Consider the following 26,877-nt stretch of genomic DNA (forward strand, 5'->3'; position numbering starts at 1 on the left):
CACATCACTGAAACCGCAAAGCTATAAGATAATGCATGATTAATTCAAAACAATTTGAGTGAAAAAGTATTATATTTAACAGAGTAATCTGAACACTAATGGGTTAAAGACAGTTTTCATTGGCCCAGACATCATCATCACAGGATACAAACCACCAATCCTCCATTGGTTTTCCTAAATTCTATCAGCTCAGACATTCACTCCCTTGACAAAGAGGAAGTCTCAAATTTATTAATGAAGAGAAATTAAATCCTGTGAGGCATGATTTCCTCATTATAGTAAAATAATACTGAATATGGGGTAAATTTGATACATTTAACACAAATTGTATCACCTAGGTTTCAGAACTTATCTATTATTGTATAGTCTATAGTCTTTGATGCCGAACATTTCTCTTCTACTGTATCCCACTAACTAGTAATGTGTATCTTGTACATCTAAAGCCATTGTTCACTTTTGTATGCCAAAAATCCCACGGTAGATGTGTAAATAAATTCTTTAAGGATAACAGCAGAGCAAATCGTGCAGACCTAAATGAGAAGAAAACAGTGCATACAAAGTTGTTCACCATCATGCTAAATTGAGAAAGCCTGGATAAATTATAATAAAACAAAGTTACATGTTATTCAATATCAGTCTCCACTTAACTAAGGAACAATCCTATGTGTACAATCCGTTAATGATTCAACTTCCACTCTTAATATTGCACCATCTAGAAATGTTCTCAATTCTTTCCTGCTATACAGCTGCCACCTGGAGCAAGTGAGTCACATTTCCTACACACACACACACACACACACACACACACACAAACATGCACTACCGCCACAAATTTATGATATACATGACAGTTTGACATGAAACTTGAAGTAGATATAACTACTACGTATACTTTTAACATGGATGAGGTCTCAAAATCCTAACATAGAAGCTGAAATAGTTTTCAAATACAACTCCTTAGCTAACTGTGTGTACAGACTCAGGTTTCGGTATGATTAAGCCTCTAGCCCTCTTCAAATAGAAACCTAAGTTACAGTCACAAAAGAGGGGGGTAGGAGGCGGGGAAAAGAGGAAGAGAGAATATTACAAAAAGGAAGAGAGAGAGAGAGAAAAAAAAATAATAAGTACTATCTGAACAATAGCTGCATGGGTATTTTTAATATGACAGAAAACCAAACCATAAATCCTAGCCATTATCAGATTGCACTGACAGACAAGTTACATCGTAAAAAAATCACTATGATGGAAGTTAAGCCTTGTTTTAAGTAACAGGTTCTATATCATGGACTCTTCCCCCTACCCAGCAAATGAAGACACAAACTGAGATACCAAATGCATCATAAGGGCTAAAGGAATTTATTTTTCCTTTATTTCCACTCGCATACATTGTAAATCATGTCAAATAAGACAACCAAGAGACAAAATACTGATGTCTTTCAATTAGATACAAAAACAAATATATTGCCAGCACTTGTTTTATCAACCGCAAAGTGTAGCAAGCACCTCAACACATAAAAGGTACCAGCCCATCAATCCTGCTGAATTGAACACAGCATTTGCAAACTAATATACCACTTAATTTTAGTTCTACAGCTATTGCTTTGAGCAGTCATGTTTCAACACTGTTGAATATATTTTCAGCTTATGTGGACTGAACCATTTAGGAATTATATTTGTTAGCGCCTAAGATGCCAATTTACTTAACACATCACTATTTTACTAGAATATTTTGTGAGAAGAAAACAACAGTTCGTACAGCACATTAACTGGTTTAATCAGAGTTGGTTTTTGATGATTTCAGAAAAGAAATAACGTCTTATACCCCAGCGAATATAGTACCTTGGTCATAGACACAATGTATCACCTATGATGGGTGTGTAACGAAAGCCAGAGATAACCAGAAACTGAAATCTGAAGGCAGACAAATAAAAAAGTCATTAGTATCATATTACTATTTCGGAAACACAGTACTAGAAGATATAAAATGCCAAAATGTAATGAAATTGATTTATTATTATATACAAGAGTTAAATTCCAATTATATATAGCATGGAAAGCGGACGCTAAACGATGATGATGATGATATATATATATATATATATATATATATACGCACACTCTTTTTTGTTTCAGTCATTTGACTGGAGCCATCCTGCAGTACCACCTTTAGTTGAACAAATTGACCCCAGGACTCATTTTTTGTAAGCCTAATACTTATTCGACAGGCTTCTTTCAATTTCCATCTACCAAATCCACTCACACGACTTTGGTCAGCCCAAGGCTTTAATAGCACTTGCCCAAGGTGCCATGCAGTGGGATTGAACCTGGAACCATGTGGTTGGTAAGCAAGCTACGTACCACACAGCCACAAAATACACACATTTATTTATACACACAGATGTACCTCTATTATATGCATACATATATATGCACACTTATATACAGATTGTGTGTGTGTGAGTGTGTTTAGTAGTGTAGTTAAAAAGTTTGTCACCCAACTAAATGGTTTCTGGTTCATTTCTACTGCATGGCCCTGTAAGTTAAGCGTCCTCTACTACAGCCCTGAGTCAACCAAAGCATAATGCTTGAACTTGGTTAACAGGAACTGAAAGAAGCCCTCTGTATGTGTGTGCGTGTGCACGCGTGCATGTATTTGAAATTTGCAAGCAGCAAGTGATGTTGTTACTGTTGCTTTTGTCAACAAATGTTCAAATCATTTCTTGCCTTTGAAGACTAAAGAAATCTGTTGTTTATACAACTGGTAATGGTAAGCCACAGGAAGGGCATCTAATTATAAATGCCTCAATGGTGTATTCATCAAATTTCTGCCACCATGGAAAAATGGAGAAAAAACCACAAGCGTGTGTGTGTGTATATATACATATATATATATATATATATATATACTATAAACAGATCATACATTGTCTTTGACCAGAGTTCATCATATATATATATATATATATATGATGGACTCTGGTCAAAGACAATGTATGATTTGTTTATAGTGAGCAAATGTTCATACCACATATTCACTCTTATTTTATTATCTCTATCAACTTAACCATCGGATGCAGATATAATAGTCAGTTTAGTGTTTACTAATTTGCATTCGTTCTCACCCACTAGTAATGGCAGGCTCAGCAAAAAAGAAGTGTTGACAGTATATCGATGAGTGCTTACAATATGGTTTAATCAAGAACTCTACAGGCCCAAAGCAGCCCCCTTTTGTATCATGTGTCATCAATCTTTGTCCAGTGAAACCATGGAGCCCTATTGACTCTTTGAACGAGAAGAAAACATCCCGAAAAAGACAGTAAGCCTATAAAATATTTTGAGGGATTCAAAACTGATTTTGAAAATCGTAGTACTGTTAAATCATCATTTAAGAAACAGACAAAAATTAATGACGGTAGACAGCTTCCTACAAAAATTGCAGAAATTATTGCAAAAACAGGTAGTGCACATACAGTAGCTGAAAAGATTATTGTGCCTGCAGTAGAAGCAGTAATATCAGAAGTTATGAACCAAGATCTTTCATCTATCATTAAAGCTCTACCTTTGAGTAATGATTCTATCTGTAGGAGAAATGATGAAATGTCAGATCATATCGAAGACATACTAATTCAAAGATTGAAAAGAACAAATTTTTCTATTCAAATTAACGAAAGCACAGTTATTGACAACAAGGCCCTTTTAATGGGATATGTATGATATCTTGATAGAAACTGTGCATTACAAGAAGATTTATTATTTGTAAAACCGTTGGAGATTGACACAACAGGAACTTCTATATTTTCTGCAGTGAAAACGTTTTTTGAAGAAAAAAAAATTCCATATTATAAAAATTTAGTTTCATGTGCTACTGATGGTGCAAAGTCTATGGTTGGAGAAACAAAGGAGTTATCTCACATTTAAAAAAGTTGTGCCCCCAAATTCTAGTTATACACTGTGTGCTACACAGGTATATAACCTCATGGCCAAAAATATAAGCCCTATTCTAAATCAGTCATCGAACAGTTGTAAAAACAATAAACAAAATTAAATCTAACAGTAAATGTGACTGTCTTTTCTGAAAATTTTGTGTCGATTCTGACAAACAATATATAAGACTTCTTTTGCTTACCAATGTCTGTTGGCTACCCAAAGGCAACTGCTTGGAAAGATTTGTAAACTTATTTAATACAATAGTTATATTCTTATGAACAGAAGGATACTCAGACTCAGCTGCCAAAATTCAAGCTCAAAAGAAGAGCATACACTATCTTAGTTGGATTTTTCATAAGCTGAACGAGGTCTCTCTTTTGCTGCAGGGAAAAATTATAACGCTGATAGACTGTAAATGGATGGTGAGAGCTTCTGTTGAAAGACTCAATCTTTTTCAAGTCAATTTAAAACTAAGACTGTTTCATAATATGCCTGAACAAGCAGAAATCGACCTATGTGAAAATGACATTGATAATTATTGCAACCGTCTGTCTGCCTTGGAAAATGATTTAGAAACCAGATTTGCTGATTTATTTAACTTCACTATTCAACCATGGATGATTGACCCGTTCGATTGTGATCCTCACTATGGACACAAAAATATCTAAGAGGAAGTCTTCAAGATGAAATGTAATGATGAATTTCAAATTAAATTCAAAAAAGAAAGATTGTCTGAATGCTGGCAATCAGACACTGTAAAATCCCTAAATCCAAATTTGTGGTCACAAATGTTGAAAATCCTTTTGGGTTTCCTGACATCATATCTTGTCGAAACTGGATTTTGTACAGTCAATCACATTTTGCGGAAGGAAAGAAACATATTTGACATTATTTCACATGGAGATATTCATATCTGAGCAGCATTAAACCTGACATTGAATCTTTTGCAGAAAAACACCAATGTCAGGGCTCACACTAGTTAGTTCTTTCTACATTTAAATTTAGAATAAAGTTTTATTTTAATTAATTTTTCTTTTGCATTTACATGTACAAATTTTTTTTTAGTGTTGATAAGTTGTATTTACATTATATTTAATATTTGCTATCATTTTTTGGTGGGTGTTTATCAATTAGCTTACGTCAAAAATAGATTTTAGGAGGCAATGGCCAGGGAAAGATTGAAAACCACTGAACTAATTTATGTTTTACCTGTGTGCCATAAAGGAATGTAATTCAATGCACAAATGCATGCCAATACACACACACACACACACAAGTATATATACATAAAATCTAAAACATATATACACACACACACTGCATATAATGTACATACACACATGTACATATTGTACCATCGTAGTTTTTGAAAGAACATTCAGTAATGAGTCTTGTAGACTAACAAGCAGTAAGTTAATCAGAGAACAGAAATGGATCACAGACATCACCAATTGAAATCAAGCCCAAATTACCTACCTAACCCAAAAATACATTGGAAACAACATACACACAGAATGGTGGGTAGGCAGCTTCCAGCAGAAAGGTTATCAAAATAGATACATTTCAACGAGAATAAGGTTTTTACTGAAGTGGCTTACATTTCAACTTGCAGATCATTACACACATCTTTAAATTATTTGGCAGACTCAGTAGTTACTCTGAGTCAGCTAAAGTGTCTAGTGGTGCTTAATTGTGTTCATTCAAATTCAGAGTTCAAATCCTACCAAGAATTACTTTGTCTTTTATGTGTCTACAGTTGCTAAAATTAGCACCAATCAAGTGCAGAGGATTTATCTTAATCAACAATTTTTCTCAAAATGTATGGCTACAGTAGAATTAATAGAGTAACACACAAAGTGCCTCACAGTATTTAGCTGTGTAGCTTTAAAAGTTTTTTGAGTTCAAATCTAGCAATGGTCAACTTTTTCATCCTTCTGAGCTTGATAAGTACCAATGAGTACTGATGACCGAAGCAACTATATCCATTCTCACATTTGCTCACAAGATTCATTAAGTAAATGGTATTTCATCAATCAACAGTAATCTTTCCTTTATCTTTATCATTTTACATCTGCTTTCCATACTGGCACGATTGATTAGACAGGCTGTCACAGTCCAAATCAGTTCTTGTTCAGAGTTACTGTTCTCCTACACAAGCTGGATGATAGCATCTTGCTTGTATATTCCATCCTTGGCAGGGTTTCTATGACTGGCTGCCCTCCCTAACACATGGTTAAGTGCATTTTACAGTGGCACCAGCACTATATGCAACTGTTTGCATCAAGGACTTGATGAGAAATCCATTATCCAGTCATTCACCAACCACTTTACACCATGATTAGGTGCATTTTATTCCTGGAACCAGTACCAGAAAGAGAGAAAGAGCAAGGCAGAATGAGAGAGAGAGAAGTTTCCTTGTCGTCTGCAAGATTAAATAGCTTTATCTTTTCTATGTTACCTCCATTCTTTCAAAGCAAACACGACAGAGGGTGAATAGAATAAAGAGTGATGACTTAAGGTGAAACAAGAAGGTGTTATGAGTGTGAAACAAAGTGATAATGGTTACTTTGTTCCATGTAAGATACAAGACACCTTTCTATATAGTCTCTGTTCTTTCTAGACAAACATGAATGAGAATGGGAACAGAAGTGATGGCCAAGAGAGTCAGAGCAGAGAAAGTTAGAGTATGATGGAGAGAAGTAAAGTGACAAGATAATAGGGGAGGGAGCAATAGAAGAGAGACAGTGATAGCTAGATGCTGGTTGTTGGTAGGATGTTGAACAGAAAGAGCAATCCAAATATATCATAGCAGGAAGGAGTGTGTGTAGTATAGCAGTAGAAATGGGTTAAAGAGTGGTAGATGTCAACTGAGAGTCTCACAGAAAATGGTTTTTAATAATAATAAAGGGTGCCAGTAGAGGCAGATAAACATATCTGATGCCATCCCTCATTGCACAAATACCAAACACCTGTGATAGAATTGATGTAGAGTGATAGGGAGGTGATGGTAAGAGAGAAGGGCAGTGATAATGATAATGGGTGATGATGTTAGGGTCAAATACAGACAAATTAGATGGCCTCCCAAATTATTCAGGTAGCATGGTACAATGAAAAGAATAATCAGATAGATGAGAGGAAATAGATAGGGAAATAGAAGGAAACTTGACAAAAGAATACTGAGTAAGACAGCCAATGATATATTTTACATCCCAACCTTAATCACTACTACTATTTTAAGAACCATTTATTTTTTTCTTACATGCACCAGTGGGTCTTTTTCAGGACTATAAACTGTCAGTTATCTCAGTATCATATCATTCATGAAGTTCAGTTTATCAGTTTTACTATTTCATAGGTGCTCAGTACTTCATTAACCCTTTAGTGTTCACATTATTCTACCAAAATTAATGCTTTTTCATCCACATTGTTTTGAACTAATCATTCATTATTTTGTAGCTATGAGATTTTCATGAGGAAGCTGTTAATTTTTAAAACGACATAGTAGGGTCGGTGTGAGATGTCAGAATACTTTTGGCCGGATATGGCCGGTTTAAATGCTAAAGGGTTAAACCACTAACATCCTCTTTGCACATACCAGTGCTTCTAATTTCTCAAGTACATAGTTGTGATTACTCTGGAATACCCAAACATTTTAAAATGCAACTTCTACATCTGATCATGAATTAAATAAAGAATGTTTTTTTCTGTACTGTACTGTACTACACAAACAGAGGTTAGCAGTGGTGGGAAGGTTATGTCTGAGTTTTGAAAAATATAATGCACTAGCTATCAATAAATAATTACCGCTCCAAGGACTCTAGATTCAATATACATAGCTTTAATAAATGGAGTATTTTTTGCTTTTTCTTTATTTGCATTTCATTAGAAAGATGTCTGCAAACGTTTTGCTGAAGAGTTGAAGGTACTTTTAATTTTGAATACTGCATTAGCTCACCAATGTGGACACTAAATTATCAGTAATGATGGTAAAATTAAATTCATGTTATTGCAACCCATTGATGACCCAATCAAAGGAACAAAAAGTAATTGTAGTCTGCAAGAAATTATACCTGTGAAGGTATCTAATAGAAAAGGATGGTCTTAAGAAAGACACACAGGAACAAAGAATTGTCAGTAACATCAAGAACTACAGCCTCAATATTCAATTTAGAAGCTTTCTGGAAAGCAGTCCCTGGAAAAAACTTCTGAACAATGTTAAGGTAAAATACATTTTGAAGGATTTGAAAGAAGGCATTTCAGCATGATCAAGCCTAAACCTGTGCCAAAAGAAGCACTTGGCTCTTCTGCTCATTCCTTTAATGTCCATAGTATAAAGATCCATGGGTTGTAATCAGGACAAAGCCTGTAAACTCTCACCTGCCAACCTCCACAGGTAAACACCTTGTTCCTTAGCCATTCTTGCAATAGTCTTCATACACAAACATATACAGAGAAAAAATAGACAAGTTTGACCAGAATATCCTTACATTGCCAAATGAGTTATTCCTTTATTTCAGATAAAAGAGTAAGACTTGAATGAAATTTACCTGCCATTTCTGAGCAGTTGAAAGCATAAAGACGTACATACATACATATGTATGTATGTATGAGCATGGCCTAAGGTGCTGCATTCACTGTAGCAAGATCGTGGTTTCAATTCCCGAACTGGATAGTGCAGTGTATCATAAGGCTCAGCATTTTGAGATCAGTCATCAATACTTCATCCCATCCTCCTGGGTCTCCATTTCCACAGCTTGCCTCCTCTTTCAGTGGTCAGCACTCGTTTATGCAAATGTCCCCTTCCATCCGCATCACATGACCAAACCAGCACAGTCTCTTCTCTTGTACGCTGCATATATTTCCTCTTATGCCCAACTTCTCTCTCAATACACAAAGTACTTTGCCACACATGCACACTGACATCACACATCTAGCAGAGCATACCAGCTTTGTTCCTATCCAGTCTTTGCATGTCCTCCACATTCAGGGCCCCCACATCTCACTACTGTGCAACACTGTAATTCATACACATGCATCATACAATCTTCCCTTTACTCAGAGAGAGAGAGAGGGGCATTTGGTTGCCAACAGAGGTAAAAGCTCTCAACTTTCTCCATCTTATTCTCTATATATATCATCATCATCATCACCGTTTAACGTCCACTTTCCATGCTAGCATGGGTTGGATGATTTTGACTGAGGGCTGGTGAACCAGATGGTTGCACCAGGCTCCAATCTTGATCTGGCAGATATGTATAACCATTTTCATATCCACTTTTCCATGCTTGCAGAGATCAAGTAGAATTCAATGAAGCAGCTTTTCTACAGTTGGAAGCATTTCCTAATGAAAACCCTCTTTCTTTCCAAGCAAGGTACTATTTCCTCATGACCAAACATGTTTTCACAGAAGATTGGAAACAAATGACACTGCTTGTATGACAGTGACACTCATTTACAACTACCATGTGATGTCAAGATAAGAAGGCATGCACACACACATGATGATGATGAATTATATTTCATCATGTCATGCTAAAAAGCAGCACACAGTACCAGATGAGATATACATATATACAATGGGTTTCTTTTATTTTCATCTACCAAATCGTTTCACAAGGCTTTAATCAGCCAGAGATATAGCTGAAGACACTTGCTCAAGATAGCAGGCAGTGGAACTGAACTCAAAAGTATGCTGTTGGGAAACTAACTTCTTAACCCATACCTGTGCCCATGTGTGTATGTGTGTGTAAATATGCAGTGCCGTGCCCTAGCATGGCTGCAGTCCAATGACTGTAACAATATATATATATATATATCCTAGCACATATATATATGTATACATATGGTAGCACATATATACACATACATCTCCAGACATAGATGTGTACATATACATTTTTACATATATACATACATATTCATAGCAACAAAGTGTGTGTGTGTGCATATATACATACATATATATATATATATATATAAAATATATATATATATTTGTTTTTTTTTAAGATAGTTTTATTGTTTTAGCTTTTACGAATAAAGCTTGCTGTAGTAGCACCGCCTCCCGTGTGCGTATGTATGTGTAAAATACTCAAGTGCTGCTGTTCATGAGAGTGGTGACGTAAGGAACACAAAATAAATCTTCCTTGGGATAAATTTACAGACTAAAAATTTGACATTCCTTGTCATCGACATTGCAATATGTGAGCTGCTTCGGCACCTCCTCACTTTTTTTAACCCATCAATTTCCCCACCCCTCCCGTTTTTTTTTATTTTATTTTATTCTATTTTTTGTTTATACATCTGTAAATTGGTCGAAAGGAAGAAAAATGTGAAGGACGATGACCATTTGCTAGCCATCCGGTCAGTATGTATATAATATCATCCTCCTACACAGTGGGAATTGAGAAACGTGAGCAAAGCTATTTCTGACATAAGAAAACTAGCAGGGTGGCGGAGGTGGGGGGGTACAAAGCGAAGTGGTTAGGCAAATGATTAAAATATTTCAATAATGTAATCAGATTATTATAATAATAAAATTTGGGGCAAATGCCAGGCTTTTTGATTTTTGATCTTTTTTTTTTTTTTTTCCTTTTTCGCAGGAATAAAAAACAGTCGATGGAATTCATTCCAGTATCTTATAAAATAATACCAAAAAAAAAAATACTAATAATTTTTAAAAAATGAACCTTTACTACAGTTCTTCAGTTTGTATTTGACATCACGAGTGAGACTTGCAGGGGCACCGCCTTCGAGCAATAAACTGCAGAAACTCACAATAAACAGACCGAAGAACTAAGCACCATAACGTCTGGCAGAGAGAGAGAAAGAGCGAGAGAGACTTTATCCCTTCAACATTGACAATGACTTTCATAACTACGAAATAGCGAAAAATTAAAGAACATCGTTTTTTTTTTTTTTCTAATGTCTGTTAACCTCACCTAACATACACGCACATATATATATACCTACACACGTGTGTGGAGACACACATCTCTCTCTCTCTATATATATATATATATGTGTGTGTGTGTGTGTGTGTGAATGTGTTTTCGCTAATACTAATTGTGAGCTAACTCGTTACTTGACACTAATAATTTTCTACGCCGACAGCTGAAGTCATATGACACAATCAGATAAAACCGTTTTCCTCTCTGGTGCAGCAAAAAAAAACAAGTAAAACTAAATAAAAAAACATAGTGATGAAGGAAAGGAGGAGGTGGTAAGAAAACGGATATAAAAATATCTAAAAAAAAAAGAAAAAAGAAAGTTAACGATTAAATAAAAATTTCTAGAGAAAACACAAAAGAGAATTTGCGCCGTTGCCTCCCCCAAATGATGCAGCGAAGTAGAGATTACCATACTAAAACGAATACGAAGGAATGCTCCAGTGCGCCACGAATTCCTTCAGATTATATATATATTATATATATATATATATATATATACACACAAATTAAATGAACAACACACAGACACACACAAGGAGGGGTTTCGAGCACCGCGCTGGAAATTATCAAACGATAATTACTGAAATCATTTACGAAATGATAACCAAAAACATTAACGAACTGCAAACAAATTTTGGAGAATAAAATTCAAAACCAGACACACGCATTATGTCCGTATACAAATGTGTGCGTGTGTGTGTACAGGGGTATGCACGTATATATATATATATATATATATATATATATATATATATATATATATAAGAAATCATTTTACCTTTGCCCATATAATACAGTAAATGAATTGATTGCATCACAATCATTAACATTTATGTATTAACTTTGTTGGGTACTTCACTAGCAGTATATTGGATATACGTTATCCCATAGAGGCTTGCATTTACAACCCCTATCTCAATTTGTATATATATATATATATATATATATATATATATATAATATTATACAGACATGCTGTGTCTAAGTAGAAACTACGCCACATCACGGAAGACAATATTTTCGCGGGTTTTGCCAGATAATATTTATTCATTTATTTATTTATATATATATAAGAATTAATTATTATGAGGAAAGGGGAAAGCGATTGTATATTCTTGTCAAGCAGAAAAGCACGGATTTAGAAGCACATTCTTGTACATAGATACTTATCGCTTAACGCAGACAAATGTTAACACACACACACACGTAATCATAAGCAACTATTTGTTGAATTATATATATATATATGTGTGTGTGTGTGTGTGTGCATAAAAATATACACGCACACACACACATATATATATATATGTGTGTGTGTGTGTGTGTGTGCATAAAAATATACACACACACACACACACACATATATATAAAATTAATACATATTACCGTACATAATATAGTCATATATATATAAATACATATAAATATATACATATATACACATAATTAACACGCCTATAAAAAAATAAACATATATATATACACACACACAGAGGATGGTATACACATTTCGTAAGCACAATATCGATATAAATATATTTATAATATATATGATGTAACATCCACTTATATAATACACATGCACACAAACACGCCATATATATATATATAGCTAAGGTACCTGACAATTTTAACTGGCTTATAGCAGGTTTTTACTCGCTGCTTTTTGTATGTCATCATATTTATATTTGTTTTTATTGTAATGCAATTGATATATTGCAGTTTTCCATGTGTGAAACTTTAGAAACTGTTTATTAATAATTATAAGCTGGCAACTCAAGAAAACACAGTTTAACTTTTGTTTTCGTTGTAATTCTAAATTGATGCGAAATGCATAAAGCAGAAGTAATTCTAAGAGAAATAGGTTTTATTCGAAAGAGCTGTGGAGTAAACATTTCTTGTTCTGTAGTTTGATGCTCTAAAGAAAAAAAATTATCCACTTGGCCTAACATGTGAGTATGTAACATAAAACTGATCATGAGAGAAACAGAGACTTGTTAGTCCAACTCCAGCAATCCTGAGAGAACTGCTCTTTAAATGTGTTGTGATTGGTCATGGAAAAAGATTGTCTCTAAAAACTGAAGGCAATTAAACTAAAATAGCAATGTATGAGATGAAAATAGGCGAATGCATTGAATGAAAACATCTCTTTTCCTTGGCACAGCCAGTCATATCGGTGACTTCAGTTGCATGAGGCATGGATTTCAATAGTTAGTCTTGTGCTACAACTGAAGTAAAAGGTTTACAAACAGGATTGTTGGCACACTTTTGTTATGTGTAAACTCTCATACGAGGAGAATGATGAAGTTTTTCCTCTCCAAACATACGAATCTTCAAGGCATGCTCTCAACTCATGAGCTGGTGTCACTTAAAGGAAGACTGTCAGAGTTTGCTTGGAATCACCAGAGAACAAAACTGTGAAACATCATGCATTCATCTGATATTTTCAACTTATTCTGCTTCAGAATCTGCAAGGCGGCGATCTGGCAGAAACATTAGCACACCGGGTGAAATGCTTTGTGGCATTTCATCCACAGCTGCATTCTGAGTTCAAGTCCCGCCGAGGTCGACTTTGCCTTTCATCCTTTCGGGGTCGATAAACTAAGTACCAGTTATGCACTGGGGTCGATGTAATCGACTTAATCCGTTTGTCCTTGTTTGTCCCCTTGTGGGCAATAAAGAAATAAGAATCTGTACTTGTTTCACTCCTTTGCTAATATTGCACAAAGGACTATAACTGTGTACACGGTTTGGGATGCAGTTTAAAAGCAGACTGGGCAGTGCTGTCACCTGTGAGCAAAGCAGCAGCTGTTTCAAAGGCTTTCAATGAATGAAACTTTCAGCCAAAATTTGGTTTATTAAAAACCTTCGCCCGTTCCACCAGAAGTGTGGCTGTGTAATTAAGAAGTTCACTTTCCGACTATATAGTTTTGGGTTCAACGTCTTCTACTACAGCCCCAGGTTGACCAAAACCTTGTGAATGAATTTGGTAGATGGAAACTGAAAGAAGTCCATCATATACATGTGAGTGTGAGAGAAAGAGAAAGAGAGAGTGTGTGTGTGTGTGTGTGTATGCACGCATGTGTTTTGTGTGTATTTATGCTTATACTACAAAAGTTACAAGTGATGAGCAGTGTTGCAGTCATTTCTTCAGTCAACAAATCATTCACTAGCTTTGCACCTTCAAAAGATCTACTGCTTGGAAACTGATAAGGGTGAGCAAAAGGTAGAGCATCCATTTGAAAAACATACCTCAGTCAAATGTCACCAATTATTTGACCCTTTTACTTTCTTATTTTAACCAAGAATGGCTCATTTTGGTAGACATACTGTTCTACTGTTGACAGTCAAAGATAATTACCTAAAGAATCTATGAGAGTTGCACCTGCAGTTTGTACTGGAGCTACTTGTCTGCAATATGCAGTATTTTCAATGAAGATCAATACTTGGTTGTACATGTTAGACAAACTTTAAATGCACATTTTTTGACTCTTGTATTTCACAGGTACTTCTTTTATGCCACCCTGATGATTATGCCAAAGTTGCTGAAAACTGGATGATGAACAAACATAACAAACATGCTCCTCGTTTTGCTGTGGAATACGAGACTGCAGCCTCTTCTAAGGTACTATTTCAGTCTACTTTATGTCCACGCACGAGGCATCTTCTCTAGCAAGCTTTGCAGAATTTTCCAAACTTATCAAGAACTGTTTTGAGGTCCTGGAATGATGTCAGACCATGAATATTGAGCAGGAGGCACTTGAAAATTAAATAGGCTATAAAAGTTCCTCATTTAAAAACCCTACCTTCAAAATGTTATAATGTATATTTTCACTGTTACAACTGAGCCATGAATGCATGGAAAAGTAGATGCTAAAACAATGATGCTGTTTACACTTAAATTTGGCTACACTTCTAAAAATATCCAGGTATTATACTCTAAAAACAAGACAGTTAATTTTTATAAAATGCGAAATAATATTCAAACATTAATGAAAGTTAAAAGTCAGATTTATAGAACATTACACCTAAATGTTTTAGAAGCAAATTTCAATGAAAGAAGTTGTTTTCTATCTTCCATGATATTTGAAACTGTGTACAGTAAATCCTCGAGTATAATCTGCATTTTTTCCCCAAAATTTAAAGGTCAAAATCCCTAGTGCGTACTATATACAAGGTTAAAAATGAAAGATATTTTCTAAGCAATGTCCGAGTCTCTATTTGCTGTCCGGCAATGTTTATTCAGAGCATTTTGTGATGTAAGGCATGAAAATACCTTAAGCTAAGCCTGAAAGCAATGAAGTCATAAAGGGATCATCCATAACTTGCAGTAAGCAACATTTATTAAAATAAAAGTATTCAGAACACAGAATAACATGTAACAAAAACAATTTGCAAACATTTACATTCCCATATAACAGTTAAGAACATCACCATTATTGTATTACACATGTGTGGAAGTGTTTGTTCGACTAGGTGCTGGTGGTTTAATTACGCACGACTCAAGTTAGAGAAGGGGTGCGTATTATACACAAGGTTCAGGTTTTTCAGAAGTACAGCCCCCTAAAAATCCCCTGCATATTATACTCAAGGGTGGACTATAATCAATGATTTACGGTACTAACTTTTCAATATGGAATTCTAATAACAGCGTTCTAGATATACATTATACTAGCATGTGTGTATATATAATTAAAGAGAAAGAATGAGAGAGATTAAAGACTGATGGAGAAAGAAAAATTTATCCACACACACGCATGTATGTGTGTGTGTGTAAGTAGACATGCACAATGAGATCAGCAATAAATTTAGTATGCAGATCGTAGGCCATCAGGGCTCAGTCATGAACCTCTCTAAAGACCTATACTGGAAATATTTACAGTTCTAAGAAACAGTTAGATCTAGTAACATTTTTAGCTGATGCAGAGATGAAATAAGGCTCCACAAAAAAATGTACATTTTTGATCATTGAAAAACTATTTCCCAAACACACAACCTTTATTCTCTCTTTCTCTCCCCACCCCTTCCTAGATGACTGCTACAAATATACTTAAGTAATGAAGAAAAGGTTTCACGCAAAATGTGTTGTGAACAAAGAATGGTCTAAGAATATATTAAGCTTGAGAAAAATATAGCATTCAGTTTCACCTCTTGTAATAAGTTAATACTTTACAATGCATTTACAGTCCCAGCAGTGGCACCAACATTTGTAATGTTTGTCTATAGAAGAAATTTCCTCGCTACATATTAAAGGCAGTGATATCTGGAATCTTCCACTGAAATAATGATACTGACAGCACCAAAAATAAATAAATTAGCCAAATGCTTAAACGTGATGAGAACAACATTCTACAAGTCAGCAGTGAACTCAAGAAGAATTCACATCCAGATGGCCTTCCATGCAACCCCAGAATTACTGGACTATCGTCATTCAAAGTCCGTTTTCCATTCTGGCATGGATTAGGCAATTTAACCAGAGCTGGTAAGGCCAGGGGCTGCACCAGGTCCCATTATCTGTTCTGGCATGCCCTTCCTAATGCCAACCACTCCAAAGAGTGTGCAGGGTGTTTTTTTATGTGGCACCAGCACCGGTATCAATTCTGCTGTGGTGGTCAGGTCTTCTTGAGTACAACAAGGCACCAGATGTCTTGTTCCATTGTCATCTTTGTAAGGCTCAGTGTCTTGAGATTGCTCTTCAATACTTCATCCAGGTCTTCCTGGGTCTCCCTCTTCCATAAGTTCCAGACACTTTAAGTGATTGGCATTTCTATTTGCAACTACCTAGTGTACCCCAAATAAGAAGAGGAAGAGAAACATTTTACATGCCAAAAAAGGTCATGTATGACAGAAGGATAGTCTCTCTAGAATTTACATGAGATACATAATGTCATATTTCAGAGGTTATGCTTTTGCAATCAAAGAACAGGAGAAAGCTACAAAATACTTAATGAGCAAAAGAAGCTCTTAAACTGCATGATGCAAAAGAAAATATTGATGATATCAAATTCTCTGGAAGATATCACACAAGTGATCAGCAGCTGTTCAATAATGTCACTGAGGTACTATCTTCCAATACGGCATGATGAGGTTGCAGAAACAAAACAAAATTCATAGGAAAGACTGCCCTGGGGTAAATAGAAAATATTTCTATTGTTGAAATAAATACATGTAAACACAAGGAATATTGGTGAAACATTACCATAGAAATTTCTGTCAAGTGCAAACATGGGAGATCCCCTTCGGTCATGAATGACCATGGGATTGCACCTAGAAAGTTACCCTCCGAGGTACAAGTCCGGGCAAGGTTGTTTATGGAAGGCCAGCAGTCGCCCATGCATACCAGCCGCCCCTTTCCACACCACTGATGTTATCCAAGGGAAAGGCAAAGGCCGATACAGCTTGGCACCAGTGGTGTTGCAACTCATTCTACAGCTGAGTTAACTGGAGGAACGTGAAATAAAGTGTCTTGCTCAAGAACACAACAGGCAGCCCAGTTCGGGAATCGAACTCACAACCTCACAATCGTAAGCTCGATGCTCTAACCACTGAGCCATGCGCCTTCACAAGTGCAAACATAACATGCTCAATATAGTTGTTTGAACAGAAAATAATTATATACTGTTTTAGAAGTCAACTGCCCTGAAGATGCGAAAATTTATTTCAAAATCAGTGAGAAAAGTCTATTTGCAGACAACTGCATAGAAAGCTACAGTTTCTCAACCAAGTGTTAAAATTCTTTTATACCTATGATTATCAGTGCACTTAGCTACATTAGCAAATGTTTAAGTGCCAATCTTGAAGAGTTGAGATTTTCAGGTCAAGAAAGTAACAGCCAAAATGTATTTTAGAAATACAATCTGCAAACAGAATAGTAAAAGGGAGCAAGACTTTTCACTATTGTTGTTATTCAAATTCCAGTAATAGAGCAAGGTGTGTTTCTTTGTTAGAAATAAGTGCCTTCTCTACGGGAAGGATTGAAATAAAAAATGGTAACATGCATATATGCATACTTACAGATGTATATATACAATCATGCATAAATATGTTTGTACATACAAAGGTGGCAAATTGAGAGTCATGGATAACATTCATTCCAGCTCACTGCATTCAGAGTTCAAATCCCATAGAGGTCCGATTTGTCTACCATCCCTTCAGAGTTGTTAAAAAAATCGCCAACCCAATACTGGGATAAATTTTTTTTCTCTCTGAAAGAAACTGACTGTGGTTAAGACTTTGGTAGGGATTGGCTCCAAAAGATCTAAAATGTCTAAAACAGATTATATATTATGATGGCACTCCTACAATTTCTTATGAAGCTGAAGGCCCAAGGAAGGAAAGACACATGTGTGTATGTATACACACACACATCGAACATGTGTGTATATTTGTATGTACATACATCCATACATGAATGCATGGATACATAGGTGAAGGCATGATTGTGTGGAAAAGATCACTTCCAAACCATATGGTTTGGGGTTCAGTCCCAAACCCCAGTCCAGTGGACACTGGATGCTGTTGGTGGGTGTCCTATATTCTAGCTGCAGGTCAACTTATTATAATTTTGTGAGTGAAATTGATAGATGGAACTGAAGAAGCTCATCATGTGTGATCGTGCATTCATACTTCCTTTTATCTTCATATGTTTGCTGGTTGTAGACAAAAGTTTCACAGTCCACAGGTGTTGTTTGCTTGCAGTCTACTACAAAAGCACATACAGGCACCTTGACATGTCTGAACACTGCACAATGTTTGTAAGAAAGGTGCATTCAAATAGTGTGATGTTTTCAGTTCTTTGTGTTACCATGTCCAAGCTGTTTACTGCTCAATACACTGGGAGATTATTACCTTGCTTGGAAACAGGTGAAGTCTGACAACAGGAAGGGCATCCAGCTGTAAAAAAAAACTCTGCCCTAACATAGTCTTGTCTGACCCATACAAACATGAAAAAAGTAAATGATAATCAAAGATAAAGATATGTGTGTGTACACATGCATAAATGTATGTGTGTGTATTAGGTGACAGGTTTACATAGCAAAGAGAATAGCAAAAGGAAAGAGATTTGCCAATGTTCTACAGCATGAGGATCGAAGGCATGAGGTGTTCACGATTGCAAAACAGTGCATCAAATAGAACAGAGATGTTGTTGGTGAGAAACGTGTGTGAATGGATAATGGTATGCTTGCACTTAGCGATTCTGAGAAGGAAGCTTCATGGAAATGCCACTATAAAAGGTTGCCAAATGTAGAGAATGTAAATATAGAACCAATCGAGGGACCAGCCATCAGAATCTACAGCAGTAAGATCGATAAGGTAATTAAGGATATGAAGACAGGGAAAGTTCTCGGACCATCAGGAATCACTGCTGAGATGCTTAAAATATCTGGCAGAGTGGGATGTGGCCTAGTCACTTGCATAAATTAATCAGGTTATCCAGGAAGGTGTCATGTCCAACAACTAGTGTAACAGTATTTTAGTTAGCTGCTACAAGGATAAAGTTGATGCCTTAGATAAAAACAACTACAGATATATCAGACTCTAACTCTCATGAAAGTTACAGAGAGAGTTATAGCTCAATTGACTAAGAACAGAATTAAACTAAAGGAAATGCAGTTTGGGAAGGGTACCACAGATGTCATCTTCCTAGTGAGACAACTGCAGGAGAAGTATCTGGCCAAAAGTAAACCACTGTACTTAGCTTTCATCAACCTGGAGAAAGATTTTGTCAGAGTCTCTTGCTCTGTTGTCTGGTAGTCTCTAAGGATGTTAGGAGTAGATGAGTGGCTTGTTAGAGCTGTACATGCCATGTATAGTGGTGCTATCAGTAAGCTGAGTGTCAGCCAAGAGTACAGTGATGAATCTAGTGTACAGGTAGGGGTTCACTATGGCTCAGTCCTCAGTCCACTCTTATTCATCATAGTCCTCTAGGCCATAACAGACAAATTTAAAACTGGCTGCATGAAGGAACTACTGTGCTGATGACCTCACCCCTATAACAGAATCTGTAACAGAATTGGAGAAGAAATTCCAGGTATGGAAGCAAAACCTGGAATCAAAGGGCCTTAAAATTAATCTAGTAAACATCAAAGTTGTTGACAGTAAGAAAGCAGATAAGACTCTCTTTCCATCAGGTAAATAGCCCGCTTGATATGTAGGAAAGGTGTTGGAAATTTCATTCATCATGCCCAATACAAGCTATGGATACATAAGAGGTGCAGTGGAATCACAGGTAGATTCAATGAGGACGTCGTCTTCATATGTAGCAGATGCATAGGAACAATAAGAATTAAGAACACATGGGAATTAGACTCTCTCAAATGCCCAGGAGGCTCTCTTGAGGTTGTAGATATTGACCAAATTAGCAGTGGTGGAGGATGTTCTGAAAGTATTGATGCTAGAATTAGAATAGGATGAAAGAAGTTCAGAGAGTTATTACCTCTGTTGGCATCAAAAGGACACTCTCTACATGGCACAATGCTGATGCTATGAAAAAAGCTACTCTGTAAAGTGGTTGGCATTAGAAAGGGGTATCCAGTCATAAAAACCAGGCCAAAACAGACCTTGCCAGTGCTGGTGCTACATGAAAATCAACTAGTACACTTTGTAAAGTGATTGACATCACCACATAATTGGGCTCGTCTGTCCTTTTGATAGAGCAATTAACCAGACCAATTTTAATTCTGTGGATTCATAAACAGTTTAAGACAGCATGCATGTTTTACAACAAAATATATAAGTTAGCCAACAGATCTTTTACTTGTTTCACTCATTAGACTGTTGCCATGCTGGAGCACTGTCTTGAAAGGTTTGGTCAAACAAACCTACTCCAGTACTTATAAGTCTGGTACTTGTTCTACCAGTCTCTTTTGCTAAGCCACTTAATTACAGGAAAGTAAACAAACCAATACCAGCTGTCAAGTGGTAGCAGGGGATAAACACACACACACATGCAACAAGCTTCTTTTAGTTTCCATCTACCAAATCCACTTACAAAGCTTTGGTCAACCCAGGGTTATATTAGAAGAGACTTACCCAAAGTGCCACACATGGAGAGAAAAAGGAGTTAGTTGAATTAATTTCAATCCTGTGTTGGGATTTTATCAGTGATCAAGGAACCATCAAGACATCATTCGAAAAAGTGCGCATGAAACGCATGTGGTGCACTTGCCCTTCCTTGGCACCAAGAAAGAGGAATGGAAATGTTACTATGATAGTTTGGTGACTAAGAATGCATGAGAGAGAGAGGAGGGTGTGTACACAAAGTAGACTCAACAGAGGAACAAGCTATTTGAAGTTAGCTATATTGTTAAAAGCACAATTAACCCTTTTGTTACCAACCCGGCTGAAACCGGTTCTAGCAATGAGTACAAATGTCTTGTTTTCATAAGTTTTGAATTAAAATCTTCCACCAAACCTTAGTCACAGTTTATGTTCCTAATACTAGCTTAATGATAACCAAGTTATTTTACTAAATTCTTTGTTATATTTGAAGTAATTGAAAGAAACACAGAGCATCTCAAAATAAATACAGTAACGAAAGGGATGAGAGCAAGGGAAGCTGGACCATCAAGGATAGTCACTAAGATGCTGAAAATAACCTGTAAAGCAGAAAGAACATCTGTCTGTCAGTCACTTGGGTAGCACAGAATGAGTTAAACCCAATGACTGACATAACCTATCATCAACAACTGCTACTAGGACAAAGGACACATTCTAGAAAAATGTATAAGTGACATAAAATTGATGGACCAGATAATGAAAGTAACAATAATAGCACAACAGACTAGGAGGAGAATTCGTATAGATGAATTACATTTTGAGTTTATACCTGGATGAGGGTACCGCCATTGGTCTCTTCTTAATAAGACAACCACAAGGGAAATTCTTAGCTAGGCCACCACTATATCTAGCTTTTGTCAACCTAGAGAAGGTGCCAAGCTGACCAAGAAGGATAATGTGGAAGACAAAAAGGTATGAAGAGATGGTAAAAGCTAGACTTAAGAAGCATAACATTACAAAGGAAATGACATGACTGCAACAAATAGTTCAACACTGCACTAGACGAAACTCTTCCAACCTATACAAGCAGGGAAAAGCAGACTAAAATATTGAGCTACACTTATACATTCACATATACACACACATATATATATATGCATGCATACATACATGAATGTCCAAATACATATACATTCATACACAGGCATTTATACATTATATATATATATATATATATACACATACATATATACATGCATGTTCATATAGATGTATGATCGCAGCATCCTGTATGCGTATGTGTATATAGATGTATACATATATAAACATATATACACATAAACATATATATATACATACATACATATAAACATATATACATATATACACATACACACAAATATATGCATACACGTATATATATATATGCGTAATATATATGTATGTATACATACATATATGTCACACCGATCGATGGCAAGAAAAAAGTGATTTTCATATTCTGTCATTAACCAATAATAATATCATAATATCCTCGTCTGTTCTTCGTGTACGGGGGTGGGAGGTAAAGAATCCGATCGTTTTTTGTTTTTACTTTTCTATTTTTTATTCAATAAATGCAATTGACATACGATATAATCCTTAATTACTCTCCACAGAATACAGAACCCATGCAGATAGTAATTACTAAAAAGACTGACCAGGTAAAGAACACGCTACAACACTGACGTAGTCGAACATACAGGATGCTGCGATCATCGTCGGCTTTTAATTGCTTTAAGCATATTAATATTTACAGTAACAAATCCATGAGCCTTTGAATATCTTTAAGGCTCTCATACTGGGAAATTATCTATTATTCAGTCCATACATACATACATACATGGATAGATAAATACACACAGACAGACAGATAGACGTACGAGTCTGATTTTTGTTATAAAGCGGGAGTTATGTCAACTGACTCAATTTTATCAATTGTGCTTTATTTTATCAATACTATAGATAAATGTTAAAGATATTTTCAGAGACTAGAACAAGCAGTCTCTAATATATCGATCCCTCTCGTCTATGACCGGTACCGTTATTTCACCGACTACGAAAGAATGAAAGCCAAAGTTGACCTCAGACCGTAAAGGGCCGCAACTGAATACCGCAAGGTATTTCGTCCAATAAACAATAATTATAATTTCTTAAGACACAAAATTAGAAATCGGACGGTGGAGGTAAATCGATTTAATCGATGATTCTCAGAGCTTGACAAGTATTTTATTGCATCGATTCCTGAAAGATGAACTGCAAAGTGAACCTCGACGAGATTTGAACTCAGCACGTAAAGCACTGCAACATACACTGCTCTGAAACGATCGGCCAACCACCCGCCCTTTTATAAAAATAATTAATTTGATTTTGATATGGGCACAAAAGACTACGTTTTTCTTTCTTTTTCTTTTGGTAGGGGGGGGATGATTAACTGAATAAATGTACCCCAGTACTTGACTGGCACTTTATCGTTTCCAGAAGGATGAAAAGCCTTCAAATACTGAAATCAAAAACATCGCCTAATTCCTTCCTCAAAATCTCAGGATTTGAACGTATAAGAATTTAGTCCAGTGCTCTACACATTTCTTTCGACTAGACAGAAGTAGAATGAGGGGTATATAATCGATTGTTGCAATCATCAACATATTTTTTTTTTTACTTGACCTCTGGGTAGGAAGAAAGCAACCCTGAGAAATATTGATAGCACTTGCGATGCCTTGCCATGTATATACATATAGCTGTGTCCCTTGGTATTTTACGTTTAAATACCACCACCGAACGTTTAGCATTTTTTTTTTATCTTCCTGGGATCGAGATAGGTCGATCAAAATCAATTACTAATCAAGTATTGAAAAGGGAGATGAGAACAATATCTCCATCTACCCTCAAAAAATATTCGTGATCATTTTTGCCTATTAGAAATCAATGAAGATTGTGATTGTTTAACCCCAAGTCACCCAATATTTACGATCAAACACATAACTTAATTTCAAGCATAATGTAGTCTATGAGCACTCTCTATCTATCTATTATCTCTCTAATGGTATAATGTGATTTGAAGATTTAGCTGTTATTTCTAGCATACTAAGCGACCACGTAGAGGCTCGTTCGTTGGTTCGACTGATGTCTGTGCTGTTGATGAAGAAAGAATTAAATTGCCGGTTAATACTTACGGTGTGGTTAATGCCCCACATAAAGACACTGAGGAGAGGTTCATTAGCTCTGAACAGCTTCACTTTTTGTTGGACAGTTTTCATTTTAAGGTGCTTCCTTTTGGCACTAGCCATGTCTGTTGGTTTATTGTTTGGTTGGTTCCTTTATTATTCCTAAATGATCACAAAATTCGAGGGTCGGGAGAGAGAGAGAAATCACTCACAGACTCACCACAAAAAAAAACAAGATAAATTAGAGCAGGTGCAGTGTTTGGAATTCTATCACAGCAGCCTGCACAAGACTTTCAGCTAAAATAACCAGACATCCTCCAGTGGGGGATGAGAATTAAAGTGATGCTGTTCGTATACAGTTAAGTACATACAACTGTGTGGGAGTGTGTAGATAGTGGTATATATGTATATGTGTATATATATATATATATATGTATATATGTGTATGTGTGTGTATGTATGTATGTATTTATGCAACTGAGACGTGTGGAATCGTATAACGGTGGGAAATGGTGTTCAGTAGAAATACAGATATTCACATATACATATGTGGGTATGTGTATATATATACATATATATATGAATGTATATGTATATATATATATATATATATATATATATATGTGTGTGTGTGTGTGTATATGTTTATATTACAAGTGAATATAAATCCGCCTCTTATAAAGCAGATGGTTTCAGATTATGACAGATCTTTGTCGGGTTCTGCTTTTGTTTTGTTTTGATTTTTTGTTTTTCTTTTTGTTTTGGTTTTGGTTTTTCTCCTTTTAAATCCTGTTTCGTGAGTCATATAATAAATCCCAATACGAAGGAACGAGAAAGCATGTTGTTGTTGTTGTTCTTGTGTTACTGTTGTAGTGGCGGCGGCAGTGGTTGTGGAGTGTTGCTTTTTGCTTTTTGATGTTTGTTCTTAAATATATCAGAGGAGGCGGTGCGGTGTTTTCAGATGATGAATACCGCGATTTCAAAATAAAAAAAGTCAACTCTTAAAGTAAATCCATAAAGGAACAAATATACAAATACAAATACAAAACCAAAATACAACAAACAAGTCCACCCCTGGACAGTTCAGCTATTGAAAAGGGGTTTGTTGTTTGGTTCTCTCTCTATCTCTCGTTCCCTTAATTTTTTCTTCTCTTTCTCCCTTTCAAACTATCGCTTGACTCGGTATAAATGTTTGGTTTGGTTTTTGTGGGTTTTTTAACTCTTTCAAGCGCTAAACTATGTTTTTCTTATTGTTTCTTAACGATAAACCGTATTCAGGTTTACGTTTGTTTTGCTCCACGGATGAATAATCCTCCATAATTAATTAATTATCCGTCTTCAATTTCTCCGTTGGATTCTTTGAAAATTTGACAGACAGACAGACAGACAGATAGGTAGGTAGGTAAATAGATAGATATACAAACACACATATATATATATATGTATGTGTGTGTAATTACAGAGCTGTGTGTCTTCCAAGACAAGTGAGTGGACAAAAGTGATGGAGGTTAATAAATGAATAGCAAACGGGGGAAAGAGAGAAAGAGTGGGAGGTGGGAGAAAAACAAAATGTTCTTCCAGTGGATAAGTGGTGTCTGCCCAAAACACACCACTGGCCAGGGATTGTACCGCTGGTCTGTCCTACTTATTTCACTGTCGCCCCTGGCCGTCACTTTTACTCCTCCACTTGTCTAAGTACTATACCAAAATGGCGATGATTTCTCTGGATTTCCCAGCAGGCCTTGCCAGATTCTATTTCCAAGGGAGATCACTGCACTGTGTTTTTTTTTTCCCCCTTAACACTATCACTACTTTCTCTCATGGTTTGCAAACAGCAGAGCTTCCAATTCCCACCACTCTCTGTCTCTCACTCTGCCTCTCTCTCTATCTCTCTCTCTGTCTCACTCTTCCTCTCTCTCTCTGTCTCTCTGCCTATCTCTCTTTGTTTCTCTGCCTATCTCTCTCTATCTCTCTGCCTATCTCTCTCTGTCGCTCTGCCTACCTCTCTCTGTCTCTCTGCCTATCTCTCTCTGTTTCTCTGCATCTCTCTCATCCTCGGTCTTTAACTGCACTGTTTTTTTTCCCCCAACACTATCACTACTTTCTCTCATGGTGCAGACAGCAGAGCTTCCAATTTCCACCACTCTCCCTCTCTCTCTCTCTCTCTGCCTATCTCTCTCTGCCTATCTCTCTCTGACTCTCTGTCTATCTCTCTCTGTCTCTCTGCCTCTCTCTCCTCCTCGGTCTGTCTCTCTTCATCTTCTTTCTCTATCTCATTATTTTCGTGCTAGGGCGACAAGTTGTTAATGTTTAGCCTGAAGTCAGCCCTAAATGAGAAGAACTATGATAAAAGGCGTCCCAACCTTGACCACCTTGTTTTTTTTTTACGGTAGTAAATGAATTGGAGGAAATTTAGCTTCTATCTCTAGCCGATAGCGTAATGGTGCAGAGGCACCCAGAAGTTAGCAAAAAAGGTATAGCCATAAGGTTGTATTAAATATGTTTCACTTTATTTGTTTGGTTTCATTCCACTACATTCTGAGTTCAAAATTCTTCTGGGATTATTTTTTTGCCATTGCGAAATTGATTAAAGAGAGTACCAGTAATATATTACAATTAATTGTACTTCTTCCCTTTTACTGTTGTCTTCCTCCTCCTTCTCTTCGAATTAATAAAATAAAGAAGAATCATTATTCATTGGTTTCATTCATTGATTGTAACTAAAAATTTTTTCCGCATTCTGGTATGACATTGTTATTGTTTAACACCAGGTCAGCCCTGAATGAGCAGCCCAT

At 36.1% G+C, this 26,877-nt stretch overlaps 1 protein-coding gene across 2 annotated transcripts in view; it reads right to left on the reverse strand.

The window, feature by feature from the left end:
* The window catches only part of LOC115215507 (phosphatidylinositol 5-phosphate 4-kinase type-2 alpha), a 161,313-nt gene extending 135,493 nt beyond the window's left edge, over window positions 1–25,820 (reverse strand). Inside the window, exon 1 of one of the 2 annotated variants that reach the window (XM_036505786.1) lies at window positions 24,092–25,820. In XM_036505786.1, coding sequence (XP_036361679.1) covers window positions 24,092–24,205 — 114 coding nt within the window. In that variant the 5' untranslated portion in view covers window positions 24,206–25,820. The remainder of the gene's footprint in view (window positions 1–24,091) is intronic. The other variant, XM_029784670.2, reaches the window with a different exon arrangement.
* Between the last annotated feature and the right edge of the window lie 1,057 nt (window positions 25,821–26,877).

The sequence above is a fragment of the Octopus sinensis genome, linkage group LG9 (genome assembly GCF_006345805.1).
Source record: "Octopus sinensis linkage group LG9, ASM634580v1, whole genome shotgun sequence".
NCBI classification, from domain to species: domain Eukaryota; kingdom Metazoa; phylum Mollusca; class Cephalopoda; order Octopoda; family Octopodidae; genus Octopus; species Octopus sinensis.